This window comes from Eubalaena glacialis, chromosome 4 (genome assembly GCF_028564815.1).
Source record: "Eubalaena glacialis isolate mEubGla1 chromosome 4, mEubGla1.1.hap2.+ XY, whole genome shotgun sequence".
NCBI lineage: Eukaryota > Metazoa > Chordata > Mammalia > Artiodactyla > Balaenidae > Eubalaena > Eubalaena glacialis.
Genome location: NC_083719.1, coordinates 11632473 through 11650107, shown reverse-complemented (window position 1 = coordinate 11650107; position 17635 = coordinate 11632473). Strand labels below are relative to the sequence as shown.

The following is a 17635-nucleotide window of genomic DNA, read 5'->3' as shown; positions in this document are numbered from 1 at the left end:
AACTCAACGTGGCATGATATCTGATCCACAAAAGACTCTGAATAAATACTTGTAAGACAGAAATGAATGGGTGGGTGGATGGATAGATGCTTTGATGGAAAAAGCAGAAAGCTTTTAAAACAGAAGTCTAGTTTTTTGAGGCAGCCTTAAGAATTGTTGTGTGTGTGTACACATCTGCTTGTGTGTGTCCATGTGTGTATTTGCAAGTCTTGGAGTGGCAGTAGTGAATATTTCCCAATAAGTGCAGTTGCTGTTTGGAAGGCTACATGTTTGTGGACATGGATTGTATATTCTTCTGTGAATTTATGGAGGCCTGTCTTCTCCCACATGGGATGAAAAATCAGCTGGTCATTTAACAGACGTTTCTTCTTTATTTCTTCTTTGTTTTCTGGCAGTGAAAAAAAAAAGCGTACTGTTTATGGAACTGTAAAATTTGGGGCCCTTTCAGAAGCCCTAGGGTACCAGTTACATAACGTTAGTAGCTGTCTACTTTTTCACGTGCTGGGTGTCTCCATGGCAGGTAAAGGAGAGGCTGCAAAAGATGGGGCCATTCCAGCCGATGAACATTTTCCTCAGGCAGGAGATAGACAGAATGCAAAGGGTACTCACCCTAGTCCGAAGCACCCTGACCGAGCTAAAACTTGCCATTGATGGCACCATCATCATGAGTGAAAATCTACAAGACGCACTGAATTGCATGTTTGATGCCAGAATTCCTGCTCGGTGGAAAAAAGTACGTTTAACTCAGCTCTTATTCTGCCTAATCACTTTATTGTTGTGAATAGTTGTAATTGGCAAGTGAAAAGCATGTAAGAATAATGTACTTAAGAGTGTTCTTTTGCTTAGGGACTAGTCTCCTTAGAGCCCTGTATTTTTGGATTGTAGGTAGGGAAGGAAATAATTTAGCATCTCCCACATCTCAGGTTCTCTGCTAGGCAATTTATATGCACTGTTTCATTTAAATCTTGCAATTTATTACCCTTATTTTACAGATGAGGAACTTGAGGTTGGGGGGGGTGTTAAATCTTTTCCCAGATCGCACACCTTAGAAGTCTAAGAATCAGAATGTAAATCCAAGCTCATGGACTTCAAAGCTCATGATGTTAGTCTTATAAAAGGGAACGTTCCTAGACACACGCGGATATCAAAAGTCACACCAAAGAGACACATTTTTCCTTGCTTTGTCTGTAAATATGTGAGTATGTATCTCTCAAGATAACAAGATAATAATTTAACAGTATGCTTATTGATTATGTATTGTTAATTGTGCTAAATGACAGGTGTGGGTTTTTAAAATTTTATTGAAGTATAGTTGGTTTGCAATGTTGTGTTAATTTCTGCTGCACAGCAAAGTGACTCAGTTATACATATATATTCTGTTTCATATTCTTTTTCATTATGGTTTATCGCAATCTATTGACTATAGTTCCCTGTGCTCTACAGTAGGACCTTGTTGTTTATCCATTCTATATATAATAGTTTGCATCTGCTAACCCCAAACTCCCAGTCCTTCCCCCCCAGCCCCTCTCCCTTGGCAGCTGCATGTCTGTTCTCTACGTCTGTGAATCTGTTTCTGTTTCGTAGGTATGTTTGTTTGTGTCGTATTTTAGATTCAACATATAAGTGATATATGGTATTTGTCTTTCTCTTTCTGACTTACTTGGCTTCATATGATCATCTCTAGGTCCATCCATGTTGCTGCAAATGGCATTATTTCATTCTTCTTAATGGCTGAGTAATATTCCATTCTATATATGCACCAAGATGTGGGTTTTTTAAAAAAATTATTTTCCATTATGGTTTATTACAGGATATTGAATATAGTTCCCTGTGCTATACAGTAGGACCTGTTGTTTATCCATTCTACATATAACAGTTTGTATGGTAGATGTGGTTTTAAGGCATTTTTTTTTTTACTTGGAAAAGTAAAATGAGTATTTGAGTGTCTCTGTAGAGGCGTTTGCTGATCATGGCTCTGAAGATGCTGAGGGTCCAGGGGAAGGACCTGGGAGGCAGGAGGGTGGGGTTATCCAGGGAGGGCACGTTATAGAGACGATATTGGGTCCTGGGGTGACTGGAACCTTCTGGAAGATACTCAGGTAAATGGGATGGTGAGACAGGATGGGGTTAGAACTGAGAGTCTCTCAGAAGAGATTCACTTAGTGCTGAGACTCTGATATCTCACCCAGGGCTTTGGCAGATTCCAAGGCCGTGGGTCCCAAAGGCAGTATATGGTAACTGGGGAGTGTTCTTCTACTGTCTTCTCCATCTTATCTGGTGAACCACCATCCATCCCTCTAGTCACGCAGCCTAGAAACTCAGAATCACCTTTGACCAGACTCCTTTCTCTCCTCACCTTCAAAAAATTCATTGCCAAGGCCAGAGAGTTTTCTATATGAATTCACTCTTCTCATTGCCAATGACAGAGAAAGAACCTCCGTGGTCACTGGCCCTTGCAGGCTCATTTTCCACTAAACCAGCTCACCCAGCTTGGTCAGCACCTGCAGGCTCTGGAACAGGCATCCTTGCCTGGAGACATCCCCTCATTAATGGGTCCCTGTGCCCTCAGATCAAGTGTCATATAAACACACCTCTTTCAGTTAACACATCTATAAAGATGTGATAGAGTGAGTTACCTCATTTTTAAATTAAAATCATTTTATACAGGTTTTTATTCTACTTATTATCAATCTTTGGGAATCTCACCATTTCTTGAAAAATAGGCATATCAATTCTTAAGATATTTGAGATTCAAGTAGTTTATCTATCCAGGTTGATCACTACATTTATTCACACATAAAATATTGCAGTTACAGTAAAATGTTATAAAATATGATTTGGAGATACCTTCTAGTGTGGCTGCTGCTAACGTTAATGACATTTCCATGCCAATTGTAGTAATAGGAGTTCCACACGTGAATTCAGGCAGAACGTTACAGGCAATGAATGCAATTAATTTGTGGTAAAGAGACCTGTGTTTCCATTTCCACCCCTTCATAAAGGAAATAAAAGTGCAGTCTAAGGGACAAAACTTCAGAAAATAACTATTGTTTGCCTCATAAAAAATGATAAGTGGAGAAAGCCTTCTATGATTTATCATTCACAAAATATATTTTAAAGTGCTGATAAGGCCATAAGCACATTTATATACATAGAAATCTTATAATGTATCTACTGAAAATGTAGCCTAAGGAAAAATAGTTGAAACCTGTCAAATTTAATTCAATTAATTGTTTTAATTGCTTTATGACAGAATTGGTCATGACTATATTTGTATGTGGAAGGAGATTCTACTGAAAACAGATGTCTTGAACTGTGTGCTGAACTGGATTGATCTGAAATCCATGTGATGACTAGCTGATTCTATCATATTTCATATCATTAAGGAGGAAGAATAATTTGAAAACTTAAATGTCATAACCCGAGGAAAATTTATGTCTTAGGGACTTCTAAATTCTAAGAGTGAAATTGTTATTTCACCACTGTTTTCTTCTGTGAACGTAGCCAGTTACACAGCAGGATTAAACCTGTATTAATTCATGGTTTAATGTATGCATTTCAGGAGTCTTGGGTTTCAAGTACGTTGGGTTTCTGGTTTACTGAGCTTATTGAAAGAAACTGCCAGTTTACCTCTTGGGTTTTCAATGACCGGCCCCACTGCTTCTGGATGACAGGCTTTTTTAACCCCCAAGGATTTTTAACTGCAATGCGACAGGTAATAGCTCTGATTTTCACTTGTTGTGTTATAATTTTCCTCTACCAGGCTTTCTTCTTTCATTATAGTTTTAAAGAGTAGAATAAGACAGAGAACGATTGTCTCTTTCCGACACCAGCAGTTACTTTGTCCTGAACATAAATCCTGCTTGTTCTCAGGCTGCGAGCTGGGATTTCACAATATTTGTTATTGTTATATTTGATTTCATTTGATATTTCTTTTAAAGTACAAGGGGTTAAATTAGGACATGGGTATTGCTTATAAGAGAATCTTTTAAAACTCTTTAAATACTATCCTACCTTCTTTGAATCTGGATAATTTGGGGCTACACTGTCATCACGATAATGCTCTTTATGTTAAGACAAACCTCTAGTTGCTGATTTCATTCATCCTTTGCTTTTGCTCTTGCCGTGAGTAGGAAATAACTCGGGCCAATGAAGGTTGGGCTCTGGACAATATGGTGCTCTGCAACGAAGTCACCAAGTGGATGAAGGATGACATTTCTGCCCCTCCCACAGAGGGCATCTACGTCTACGGCTTGTATCTTGAAGGTGCTGGCTGGGACAAGAGGAACATGAAACTCATCGAGTCCAAACCCAAAGTGCTCTTCGAGTTAATGCCTGTCATAAGAATTTATGCCGAAAACAACAGTAAGTTGTCTTGCGCGTTGAGGGATGGTTGGTATTATCAGGTTGGATGATGTTATAAACACAGGATATCGTTATTTTTGTTACCATGTGATAAGGATTATACTATGTTATCAATGGCTTCACCTGTGTTTAATGAGTACTGACTGACTGCTGGACTCTTTCTTGAACGCTTCTGGGAGGCAATGGTTCTGGATAGTTCTTGCCTATCTAATAAAGCAGGTAAAATAGCATTAGCTAATGAGATAAGAAACAGGTGTTTGGAATAGTAAATAAGTGGTGAGAAAGGAGGGTGAGATAACAGTGGGATGAAATAGTCAGGGGCTGGATCTCAGGGGCAGTTGGGCCTGGATGGGCTTGGAAGGATGGATGGGCTTGGAAGGATGGATGGGGCTTGGATGATGAGGTAAGTGGTGGAAAGAAGGCTTTCCAGGCAGGACTGCACAGGGCTACGGGAGGTGGTGTCTCCACCAGCTTGGAGATTTAAGCCAGGTTGTGAAATCCAGTTTGAATTCAGGGACATTCAGCTTAATCCAATAGCTAATGGTAAAACGCTGGGTTCACATATCAGCCTATGAATGTGATAACACTTCTATGAAACACACATGTCAAAGAAGAATACTTTGACAAAGTTATCAAAGCTCTGTTTGACAAGTCTAAAAACACCTAAACTATTTTCCATTGTTGGCTTGATGTTTTCTAGAGGTTTTTGTTGTTGCGTTTCACTCAGCTAACATCTCCTCAGCAGTAACCACCGTTCACCATATGAGGAGATTCCCTGTTCTTTTTATTTTTAAAAAAACTTATTTATTTTCCTTTTTAAATAAAAATTGCATATATTTAAGGTGTGTAACATGATGATTTGACATACATATACATAGTGAGGTGATCACTATAAGCCATAAACTCAAGAGGTTTAGCCAGGATAGTGGATCCCAAGGAAGTACTAATTTTACAACAGAAGCACAAAAGATTTTTCTTTAAACAAGGAAGGGATAAAACAATCTCTCTTTAAAGGAGAGCTTTTAGTATATCCATCCCTTAGATAAGTACCACATTTGTAAACATATGTCAAGGGAAGAGAGTGTATAAACTTTGAGTATTTTTTAGGCAAATATTGATGTTTGCTACATGACTAATTATACTAGCCACAAGCTTACCTGCAAGAGACAAAGATAATTATGAATCAGATCACACCCACAAGGGACTCACAGTCTGGTGAGGGACCCTGATAAGTCAATAAATAATTTAAATAGAATTTGACACATGTTTTGATAGAGATGCTGTCAGGATGGTCAGGGAATCTAGAAGTAGAACATAGCTAGGCCTGGGAGGTTGGTGGAGACTGCTTTTGAGATGAGTTTTGGGGAATAAGGGTGAGCATGAGAGGGCATTAGAGTTAGACTTTTCTTGGCTAAGGGAAAGAGCTTTGGCTCACTGGGTCATCCATTTAATATTTATATGGTGTTGACCATCTGACACACACTACTCTATTGCTGGTGATGCAACAATGAGGAAAGGCCAAGCAGAATCCCCATTTGCAAGGAGCTCAGTCTCAAAGAGGGAAGGTAGCTGAAAAAGAAGCAAATATAGTCAATCCTTGTTACGCAAGGATTCTGTATGATTTTGCCTACACTCTAAAATTTATTTGTGACCCCAATGTCAATGCTTGTGGCACTTTCACGGTCTTTCATGGACATGTACAAAACAGTGAAACATTTGAGTCTCCTGACATGAGTGTTCCCAGTTGAGGTTGAACAAGCCTGTGCTCTGCTTCTTGTTTCAGCTCAGACCGTAAACAAGTGTCCTTTCCATGGTCTATTTTGTGCTATGTTTTTCACATTTTTCTGCTTTTCATTGTTGAAAATGGCCCCCGTGTGTAGTGCTGAAGTGTTGTCTAGTGTTCCTGAGCGCAAGAAGGCGGTGATGTGCCTTATGGAGAAAACATGTGTGTTAGACATGCTTTGATCAGGCATGAGTCATAGTGCTGTCGACCTTGAGTTCAATGTGAATGAATCAACAGTGTATATTAATAAGGTGACTTTAAACAGAAACACACATAAGACAAGGTTACGTATTGATGGGTTGATGGAAATGCTGTGACCAGAGGCTTGCAGGAACCTGACCCTGTATTTCTCCAAGCAGCCATCGGTAATTCAGACTCCGTGAGACTTTAGATACATAAGAAGTCCCAGGAATAATGAGGATCAAGTGTAAATGAACATACCGATTTCAGATAGTTCTTGTTTCTGTAAAGAACACATACACACGGTGTGTCAGGGAGTGAGAGAATTCAGGGGTTCAGGGAAGGCTTTGCTGAGGAGAGAACATTGAACATTGGACTAGTATCCATGGGGCAAAGGCAAGAGCGCAGAGGCAAGAGGTAGCAACGAATGCGCTGTGTTTGAGGAACAGAAAGACGGTGTGTGAAGGAAGGGGAGCCCATGAAGAGAGCTGAGCATCAGAAGAGAGACGTAAGGGTGCTCAGTATCCCTCTTGGTACAGGGTGTCCCTCATTATGCCCCAGCTGCGTCTGAAGGTATCCACGTGTCTGCCTGGGCTTCGGCAAACACACTGCCTGTGGCTTCATGTTCATTAATCCTTACGGTCGTGTGAAGCCCCAGGACAGTGATTATTTTATAGAAATAATAATCAAATGTTCTTTTAGCCAAAAGTACTATTTTAGAAATTTTGTTGCATCTAGTCAACATTGTTGGAAAAATGTTTCCCTGATAAAGTGAAAGAAAAATCTTTCTCACGTTCGGTTAGGTGTTACTTTATTTCTTGTGACTAAATTGTAAAAATCCATTGCCACGTGACATTGAACATCTCAGCATGGTAGTAATAAAGCAATAAATTTGTAATACAGGCAATCCTTTATGATTCAAGGATACGCTGGTGTGGAAGAACTGTACTCCCGCTGCTGGGCTTTAGTCAGCGGTGATGCTCGTTAGCTGTAGGGTTAGGGAGGAAATGAAAATAAGCAAAGGAAAAAGTGACTCACTAATTTCAAAGTACTAAGAAAAAAGTAAAGGAAAACTATAATTCTTTATTCTTTTTTTGGCTTCAGTAGAAGTTGGTGGAAACTTTTTGCCAAATAGCTTTGTGGTGGAAGAGGTGTTTTGTTCATGATAGAAAACTAACATTCCATTGCTCTTTTCGTACTGTAAATCTAATTTTCATTCAATTTTGATGACTAAATAGGGCTCTAATTGAGCTAAAGAGGTTTAACGTCATTAATGGCTAGAGGACGCTCCAAAAGTGTAGTGTTTTAAAATTAAAATTCTTGTAATGGGTTGTTTTTTATGTTAATAGGAAGGGCAATTTCAGTTTAAATAATTCACCATTGAATTTTACATATAAGACTGGTTTATTTGTTTTTAAAAGGAAGTCTAGATATTTATTTCAAAGCTAAAAATTGAGTTTACCGATATATCAAAATTGATATATTGATATATTGAGCTATATCCCCAAATGTTTATTTTATTTATGTTTCTTGTCATGGGAGAGTCACCCAAATAGTACTATATACTCCAAGAGAGTAAAGCCACCCATATCCACTCTAGATCCTCTCTTCTCAAAGGAAGTTGAAAAGAGGCAGCTATAGGAAATACATGTCTCCTATAGAGAGAGAGTGATGCTTCTAATAACTTCGGTGCTGAAGCCCATGTGATGGGAAAGCAGTGGTTAGAATTTTGGGGGAACAGAGCAAGACTTACATGTATCTCTGGTCACTAAGTAAGATGTGAAGAATCTCAGGGTCCCTGCAGCTAATGAGGCTATTTCCTGCTAGAGGAACAGTGTTTCTAAGAATGCCCTAGGACCCACCTTGATCCAACACTGTGCAGTCGTGGGCCGGGGGTGGGAATAGCCCTGCGCAGCGACCCGGAGCTGGAGACCTCCTAACTCCTGAGCCCTGCAGCGTTTAATCCACTTTCAGTTTGTAAACCTGAACTCTGTTAAAGTCATGGGAAACCTGAGACTGGGGAATTTGTTTTAGTGAAAAGGTAAGTGTATATATGCATGTGTGTGTGTGTGTGTGTGTGTGTGTGTGTACAGGGAGAGAGGGGAGAAATCTAACACATCTTGGGCAACTACTGCATTGCAAGCATTATACTATGCCAGGCATTCACATATATTAACTTATTTAGTCTTTACAACAACTCTGTAAGATGTATCATGACGATTTTGCAGATGGGGAAATGAAAGTTTAGAGATATTAGGTAATTTGCCTATGATTCCTGGCTACCAAAGCTGCTGTCAGAATCACATTTGTCTGTTGTGGGATGAATGCAAATCTCTGGGAATTCTTGTGGTAGTGTTCTACTCAAGACTCTGCACTTAGAGATGAAGCTTGAAAATAAAGGCTAAATTGGAAATGAGGACAGTTTCCTTGCATTTTGAAGTCATGTATTAATATTTCTCAGGTACCTGGTGAAGTAGACACAGTAAAGGCCTCTGCCCTATGCAGATGAGAGCTGTCACCCCCTGTGGCCTCCTCTCCCCATGCTGAAGGTTAAGGTGGTCACCTCCCTGCCCCATAGGGGGGCACATGTCCTCAGGTAAAAGGCAGTGAGCCAGGAGCCTGGATATTTGGGGTGCTTTCATGGCTTTATCACCTTAGCAGTTAGTCATGTAGCTTTGGAGGAGTCTCAGCTATGCCACAAGTTGAAGTCAGGTATCTAGTTATCTCTGGTCCACATTTACATATTTCTGCAAAGATATGGACACACATACACATAGTACGTCACACTATTGCTGAGATTAAGAACTTAGGCTCTGGATCCATTCTGGCCAGGTTTGACTCATCACCTACAGCTCTGCAACCTTGGATAAGTAACTCACCTCCTTATGTTCTTCCAGTTTTCTCATCTGTAAAATGGATTTAATCATGGTACCCATCTCATTGGGTTGTTGAGAGAATTAAACTGACAATGTCCAGCACATAATTAGCATACAATAGATAACAATAAAAAAATTATTATTATTAATACGATAACTCTCATGCTTGTTGAAGGATTAAAAGAAATAACACATGGAAGAGTGCACTGTTTAATAACCTAAATGTTATTAGCAAAAGAGGGACTAAATAAAGGAATGACAAAAGGAATCTCTATGTAACTTGGTTATTTTGGATATTAGAAGGAATATATGATGTAATGATATACTTACATTTGGGTGAAAAATGTAGGCTAGAGAGGAAAGTTATAGAGTTAGAAAATGAAATTTCCTCAAGGCGTTTTATTAAAACCTTTAGCATCCTAAAGCACATAGCTCGCCAATTTAGATACCCTCTTCTCTCTGCTCCTCCTTCTGGAGCCCCAAGGCTTTAAACATATTTAGCTAATTGGTTCTACCTACTTAGCATGTTTATTTTTGTCTCCAAAGTTATTTGTCTAACCAGAGGTAACGGTTTCAAATCATCTCTTTATGTGCTTGTTTAGCATCTGTCAGCACTTTTACCATGAAATTATATTTTCAGGGGTTTCTAATCCTGCTGCAGAAGGTTGCTGCATGCTGTGACTTGGTGTGGGCTCCTTCCCTTGTGAAGCAATTAAAAATAAATAAAATTGGATAAATATTTCAGAGAATTGCTTTTTTTTACTGCTTCTTGAAAAGAATGCTATTTTTTCCAATTCTGTTTTTCTTTTGGGATTAAAACCCAAGTAATCGAATACTTCCCAAGGTGCAATTATTATAATTATCACTTGATTCAAATGTAAAACTCCAAGGGCTTACGTCAAGATTCATAAAATGATTGTTGGTCAAGTGTGCATCAAGAAGAACGATTAGTTAAATATTTGTTATATGTTCAGATCTTAGGATTAAAGGGTTTAAATATATCAGTGTAGTTAGCATTAACTGCACTCCTCAAATTCACTGTCATTCATTTATTTAATCAGATTTTTTTGTATGTTTGCCTAATTATTATCACTAATGACATTCTCATGGTAATTAAAAAATAGCAACTAGACTTAAAATTAGGTGTTACATTAATTTAGATGGTTTCTAATAATTTCATGGGATTAAGCAAATACATAATTTTAAAGTACTGTAAAATATCTGCGACTTTGTTTTATTTATTTTTGAATTTTTTCAGATCATCCTTATTATATCTTTTATTAAAGTTTTAAAGTATTTTCTATACAGATCTCTTGGTTAATTCCCTGATACTTTATGGTTTTGTCAATATTAAAAACTGTATCCTATTTTTTATTAAAACTTTTAGTTGGCAATTGCCAGCACAGGTTGATCTTGGATCCAGCAAGATCCTTACTAGTTGGTGAAGATTCTTAATTGTTCTAAAAGTTTGTTGATTTTGTTTTTCTAGGGAGATGTCATATCATTTACAAATTATGATAGTTGATTCCCTGCTCTTCTAATTCTTACCAATTTTATTTATTTTTCTCTTAATGTTTTTGATCAAAATTGTTTCTGAGCCTCAAGAAAATCCATGTAAAATTTCTCTAAGTATATTATATGCTATAAATTTTAATATTATAACCTTTACTAAGTTTAGGAAGTTCCTTTTTATTCCTGGTTTGCTCAGAATTTTTAATTATAAATTGTCCTGAACTTTATTAAACGATTTTTTCTACATTGAGATAATCATATCTCCTTCTTTCTTAGTTGTGTAATGTGGTGAATTACATGGGTAGATTTTCTGACTTTGAACCATCTTTGGTTTTTTTTTAAATATTTAAATACTTTATTTTTAAAAAAAATTTAATTTAATTTATTTATTATACAGCGGGTTCTTATTAGTTATCTATTTTATACATATTAGTGTATATATGTCATGACTTTGTTTTAGAACAACATTTCTCAACCTTTGTATTATTGACATTTTTGGTCCAGATAACTCTTGTTGTGAGGGGCTGTCTTGTGCATTATAGGATGTTAGCAGCACTCCTGGCCTCGACCTACTTGTTGCCAGTAGCACCTTCCCAGTTGTGATAACTAAAAATTTCTCTAGATATTGGCAAATGTCCCCTGGTAAAAATCACACCTGGTTAAGAATTACAGCTTTAGATTATCTTATATTGAAACTTTTGTATAATATTATCATATTCAAATGTTTAACTTCTTCCAATAAAATTAATTAAATTTAGTGGAGGTATAAAAACACATGGCACAGCAGGTTGAAGGTTATTTTGGGTCAAAAAATGAGACTTTAATTTCTGATAGTGCCTTACTTTTTTGATGTGTTAGGAAAAGCTAAATTATTGAGTAAGTTAGTTTGGGGAAATATATTCAGTATCATTAATATATTAATATTGCATTTTGAAAGTTGCATGTTTGTTACACTAATTCACCAAAGCTAAGTTATCCTCTTAGTTAAGTATGTTTTCATCTCAATAATTATGTGAGGGTCATTTATAATATTGGCCTTCCAGAGAAGTACACGGATGAGTGCAGACACAACTTTTGTCCTGAAATAATTTATAGTCTGGGAGAGAAGAGGAAATAATATACTGCTCCCCGAGATGGGTGTTACAAGATGTGCAAATAAACTTCTATAGGTAGAGTGGACTTAACAAGAAGCTGGTGAAGCTTAAACTCTAAGGTTGCTCAATGCAGAGGCTCCTTCCAAAGCTTAATTTTATATTTGCAAATTGTACTTTTTTTTCTTAAAAGAAGCCCCTCCCCCAAACTGTGTAAGTTTGAGGCCCCACAAGACCTGCATCTGTCCTCAATATGGGGATTCCAAGGCTGGACAGAATGCGTAAGGAAGACCTTTGAAGAAGGGACACACAGATTGTCTTTCACTGCATATGTGATTTTGGAGACTCCCTCTGTTCCCCTGCTCCAGAAAGGTAGATTGAATCTTAGAGAGCTGAACTGTGCCATGCTTCCCTGCTTCCCTGCCATTTTTATGTCTCTACGCACATGGAGAACTCTCAACACCTGGTAGGCGTGGGGAACATTCTCTGTCCTGTGATTTCAAATGTGGTTTGGACTATGGCACAGAGGGTTGAAGATGGGATTTTGCAATGATAAATGTGAAATAATAGTGAGCATTGGTGCTGGACGTCTGATTAAAAGACAAAGGCAAGTCCCAAGGGAAATATAGAGAGGGTGTGTGGGCACAAGATTTGGCGGGGAAGTACAGGGGACAGGATGGAGGAGGGGTGTTGAATTGACAGGTGGAAAGGAGAGGGAGGAAGCAATGGGAGGTTCGCGGTCATGTCACATGGGCAGGGGTTAATGTCAAGGACATGTGACAAGGGGTGAGTGGGGTAAATGTGAGGACGTCTGGGTGTCTTGTCACACCCACTGGAAACCTGTGGTAGCCTCTGCTTCGCCTCTAGGGATTATCTGACCTCAGGAAGAAGTTCCCTCATTCTACTAAACCCATCTCTCTTTGGAATGACCTTCAGAGTGCACAGATTTGGCTCTGCACTCTGTTTGGGCTTGGGGCTGCTTAAATTAGACATTCACCAAGGTTTTTTTCATGAATTTTTTTGTAGCTGTAAGAGACCCTCGGTTGTACTCCTGTCCTATCTACAAGAAGCCAGTCCGAACAGATCTGAACTACATCGCTGCCGTGGACCTCAGGACGGCCCAGGCCCCCGAACACTGGGTGCTCCGTGGGGTCGCCCTTCTCTGTGATGTCAAGTAACATGGGGCATGTCTCTCACCCAATAAATGCAGGATCTAAAGTATCATAACCTTTTTCTTCTGTATGGACAGTGTGTAAATCAGGTTGATCATGCAATGAGAGCTGTATCCGTGTTCCCTACTCTAGTTGGATGCTTGATTACATTTAGCCTGTTTCATCGTTCGTGACCAATCACTGTGTTTTTCTGAAAAGTTATTTGGTGATTTAAAAGTAAAATTTACAACTTTCTAATGAAGTGCGGCCCTCAAATCCACAATAATACATTTTCTTCTTCCTTCAACTCCAAGGACTGACGAGGCTAAACAGATGGTATTTCCCTTGAAGGGATTATTCTTCTGTTAACGTGGTGGTTCTAGTGACAGCCCAGTTCTCTAAGGTATCATGACGAGTTTGTGCTGATTCAGTTTCTGTTGCCTTTTGCGTTTAGGTCAGGTAAAAGATTTGTTTTCATGGCTCACGTAGCCAATTAAACAGACCTTTTAAAAAAAATGGAAGGAAATAGAAGGGTGGGTTAAGAATGTGAATAGATGAATAGACAATTCCGGTAATCCTATAGAATGAACATTTAGAATAGGGTTCAACCCCACTGATAATTATTAATGAGATACTAACTGATATTTGTTAGAATTAAAAAATGAAAGCTAAAGTGAATCGTGGTGAGGTCTTTGTAAAAGTGATACACTCACAGCCTCCTTGAGCAATGTAAATTGACCCATCCTTTTTGTAAAATGATTAAGTAACTAAGCACAGAAAGAATCATAAAAACATTCCATGCCTTGATCCTTATTTTCTCTCCTGGAAATCTATACCCAGGAAACAATTTAAAAGACTGAAGAAATATATATATATATATATTTAATAGCATAAAAAATAAATACCCTAAAGGTTCAAAAATAAGTCTATCTTAAGGAAATTAGAAGCATTTGGCAATCATGAAAAACAATAGTGAAGATTTCATAACACAGAAATGGTGAGCACATACTGTTAATTGAAAGACATAGTTAACAAAATATCAAGTACACTGTGATTATAACTGTAAAATGTATCTGGTGTGGACAAAAATTAGAAAATAACATGGAAAATAAAAACAGGTATGATCCAATGGTAAAGGTTTCAGTTGACTTGAACAAATGTAATGACTGGAAGAAAGAAGTAGAGAAAGGATAAAAGTCGTAGATAGTGGGTGGGAACTTCACATAAGTTTTTATTAATTAGGAAAATACTACCTAAGGAACTTTTCACATATTTTTATTTTAAATTATGATTATAAATTATAAAATTGTTTCATCTATAACCTGTTGACTAGGAAACTTGGTCAGTGTTAACTTAGAATTGCAGCTTAGAATTGGGTAACTTCAGATCTGTGTAACTTCATGCTTCTGATGATAAAAAGTTTTTTATAGGGAGGAAGGGTTACAAGGAGACCAGTGTGGGTCCCTCTCACTAGGATTTGCTCTGTGACAAGTATCATTTTATGCTAAGTATGATGAGAATTAGGCCTGAGTGGTTCATGTGATACCTACCCATCCTGGACAATACTATTTTCATTTGAGTAGCTTCTTTTGGTCTGAATTAATATATCAGTTGATTTGTGTGAATTGCTGTAAAACAATCATTTTATTTTGAAGAATACATAATAAAAATATAAAAATAATGCAGATTAATAAAAAGTTGTTAATGAATGTCTGAATTGTAATTGCTATTATGAGCAAAGGGGTGAGTGCCATTGAGTAACCAGAAATAAACGTTCAAAACTGGCTTTTTTAATCAAATAACTTGAAAATGTATAATTCCTATAATTTTGTGATATACTCCATTGGTATATATGTATGAGTTTTGGAGACCCAAAGTAGAAAAGAACACCATGAAAACAACTAGAAAATTTTAAGAACTGATTCAGCAAGGGACATCACTAAAGCATGGAGGTGCCAGTGAGGCCCCTTCCTGCTTCACCTCCACTCCCCACTCCCCACTCCCCAGCTCCCACCCACTGAAGGATGCTCAGCATCCTACTGAATCAGGGGATCAAGGGAAGACCAACTGACTGAATTTTCCAGTTGATGGAGAGAGTCGCTGACCACCTTGGATGTGGAGAAAACTACAGTGAGCGTCCTGTTGCCATTGCAGGGTGATAGAGCCATCTTTTTCATCTGTCTCAATACTGATTTTTTAAAGATATTTATGTTGCACCTCCTGCGTGTCAGGCACTCTGGTGCCCTGGTGGAATGATGGTGGGAAAAAAATTGCCACAGTCCCTGATTTCATGGAATTCACATAAGAGGACGAGACACAGAAAATAAGCAGTTATTCAGGCAGGTAATTTTACATGATCTCAGTTTATGACTGGATAACCTGACATGTGTGAGCGATACATAGAAAAAGATATAAAGACTGGGGGTTAAGTGCTATGAAGAAAACATTGGACTCCATGAGGGAGATGGCAGCTATTCAGGGGTCATGGATTAGCAGGTAGAAGCCACACTACAGTGTCCCCATTTATTTGTTAATTTATTAGTAGTAGTAGTAGTATATTTTTTTGCTAAGGACACAGAACATAACGGTAGCGAGGAGCTCCCCTGAGATGGAACAGCTGCTGCACATCCTTACCTGGCTTTTCCTGGTCCTCAGGTTCCCCTGTGCAGCTTGCAGCTGTGCAAGTAAAGTCCTCCCAGAATTGAGGCAGAAGACTACCTTTTGTCGCATTAGAATTGACCTTTTATGCTTGGAGTTTTCATCACCTTTCCACAGCAACTTACCCCCGTCTTCTCTGAGCTTCCCTTTAAAGGAGTGTTGGCAAATATCAAACCAACTCAGCATCAGCGAGGCCCCATCCCCATCGGGGGGTAGGGGGCAGAGCAGAGCCATAGCCCAGGTGTTCTTGAGCAGCATCTCTACCATGGATGCTGTTTCCCTGCAGGGACCTAGTTTGATTGGGACAAAAGGAAAGGCAGCTCTGTGGAGGTGACGTCTCCTTTAGATCTGAAGGAGGGGGGAAATATCTCAGACCCACGAGTACTGGGGACTCACATCTTGCTGCCTAAAAGGAGGAGGTATGCTTGGTGCCTGATGGAAAAGTGACAGGAAACCGGCCTGGAGTACAGGGCTGAGGAGAGCTGCTTTCTAAATGAAATTGCAAGCCTTTTTCTAACTGCTGCCAACTACAGCATAGTGGCTGATGGAAATCATGTGTTTCTAAGTCACTGGAGCAAGAAGAACTTCTTTGTGTTAAACACTATTTGCAGTGGAAAAATCTTGTAAATAATTCAACGTTAAGAGGCCTGACGAGACAAACCATGAATGTTACAATTACGTAGCTTGCAGGATTCTCCAGTTTAGACAAAATACACGCATCAAAGATGTCTTTGTCAATGATAAATTTGTGTTCAAAGGCGTGGCATTATTAAAAAATTACTTATGCATCCTGACAACGTAGGATATAAAATTTTTGCAACACAAAAGTCTTTAGTAATCATAAAAATAGTCAAATATATATACATGAGTAATTTTATCTTAAAGACACAGTTTCCCCTCACCTCCAAATCAGCAACACAATTTTTTTCTCCCGTGTCAGGCCCTGGTGAGGTCCATGATGGCTTTAACATTCAAAATACTTTACTCTTGCAGGTATTAGGAGTGATTTTTAAAAATTGTATTGTGTAATTGACTACTGTTGATTAGTAGCCCCCATCAACACGTCAAAATAATGCCTCTTAAGGGAAAACAAAAGGTATGCTTATATTCACAATATGGTCCTCCAGATTGGATGAAGCCAATAAACAAACCAGTAGGTTGTGAAAGTATGAGGAAATGTAGTAGTTTCGGCTTGTAATTGCTCTAGTGTTGAGTTCTAGTAATTTTTGAAGTTTACACGCTCCGGTTAATCGACTGACATTTGCTGTATCCAACATGTGCGTATTAAGTGTCCACATATACCTCCAGTGAAGGATAGGAGAGAATTCAAGGTTAGCTTTAGAATCAGCTATGAGATTTGGCTAAGACACTGTGAATCCACAAACAGGTCCTTACCTGTCTTAAAGGGGAACCTCATTCTGTGATGCGCTTTAAACACAGTGAACCTTATCAATGCAAGAGCAGAATGCATTGCTACCCCGTCTGCAACCGAGGGGCGTTTCTGGTTCAGTTCTTCAGCCTGGAAAACCATAAAACTGAGCAGCCAGATAGACAGTAATGACAAGTTGAATCCTGAAAATATAGTGACTAAGGAACCAGAAGGCAGAAAGGATGTATCCTGAGCAGGGCGGGATGGAGGATAAGAAGGAGAGTCACGTTTCTTTTCTTCAGACACTGTTAGAATTCAATTATTAGCAATAACTCTAGCAGATCTAGCAGATGATGAATGAATAATCTCCAAAGTCCTCAAATGAGGCTTTAAAAAATAGCTTATCCCCTGGATTTCCAAGTTTTTGTTACAAAATGCCAACAGTATTACGATCTAATAGTATAATTTCAATGCCTTAAAGGATTTAATCTGAAGTTTTATAAAGTCCTTTGAGCTCTTAGTAACACCATAAAACCACGACGTGGAGTTGCCTCATGTGTGTTCTTCCTGTGCCTTCTTTGTGCCTGTTTTGATTTAGAACTCCACTTAGTTTCCCAAGGCTCAGGATTTATAGGCAAGCTTCATGGTTT

General features: G+C 38.5%; 1 protein-coding gene across 1 annotated transcript in view; it reads left to right on the top strand.

Moving 5' to 3' along the window:
• The window catches only part of DNAH5 (dynein axonemal heavy chain 5), a 259490-nt gene extending 245661 nt beyond the window's left edge, over window positions 1-13829 (top strand). Inside the window, exons 76-79 of the mRNA XM_061189135.1 lie at window positions 521-733; window positions 3563-3715; window positions 4134-4365; window positions 12834-13829. Coding sequence (XP_061045118.1) covers window positions 521-733; window positions 3563-3715; window positions 4134-4365; window positions 12834-12985 — 750 coding nt within the window. The 3' untranslated portion in view covers window positions 12986-13829. The remainder of the gene's footprint in view (window positions 1-520; window positions 734-3562; window positions 3716-4133; window positions 4366-12833) is intronic.
• Window positions 13830-17635: the final 3806 nt, after the last annotated feature.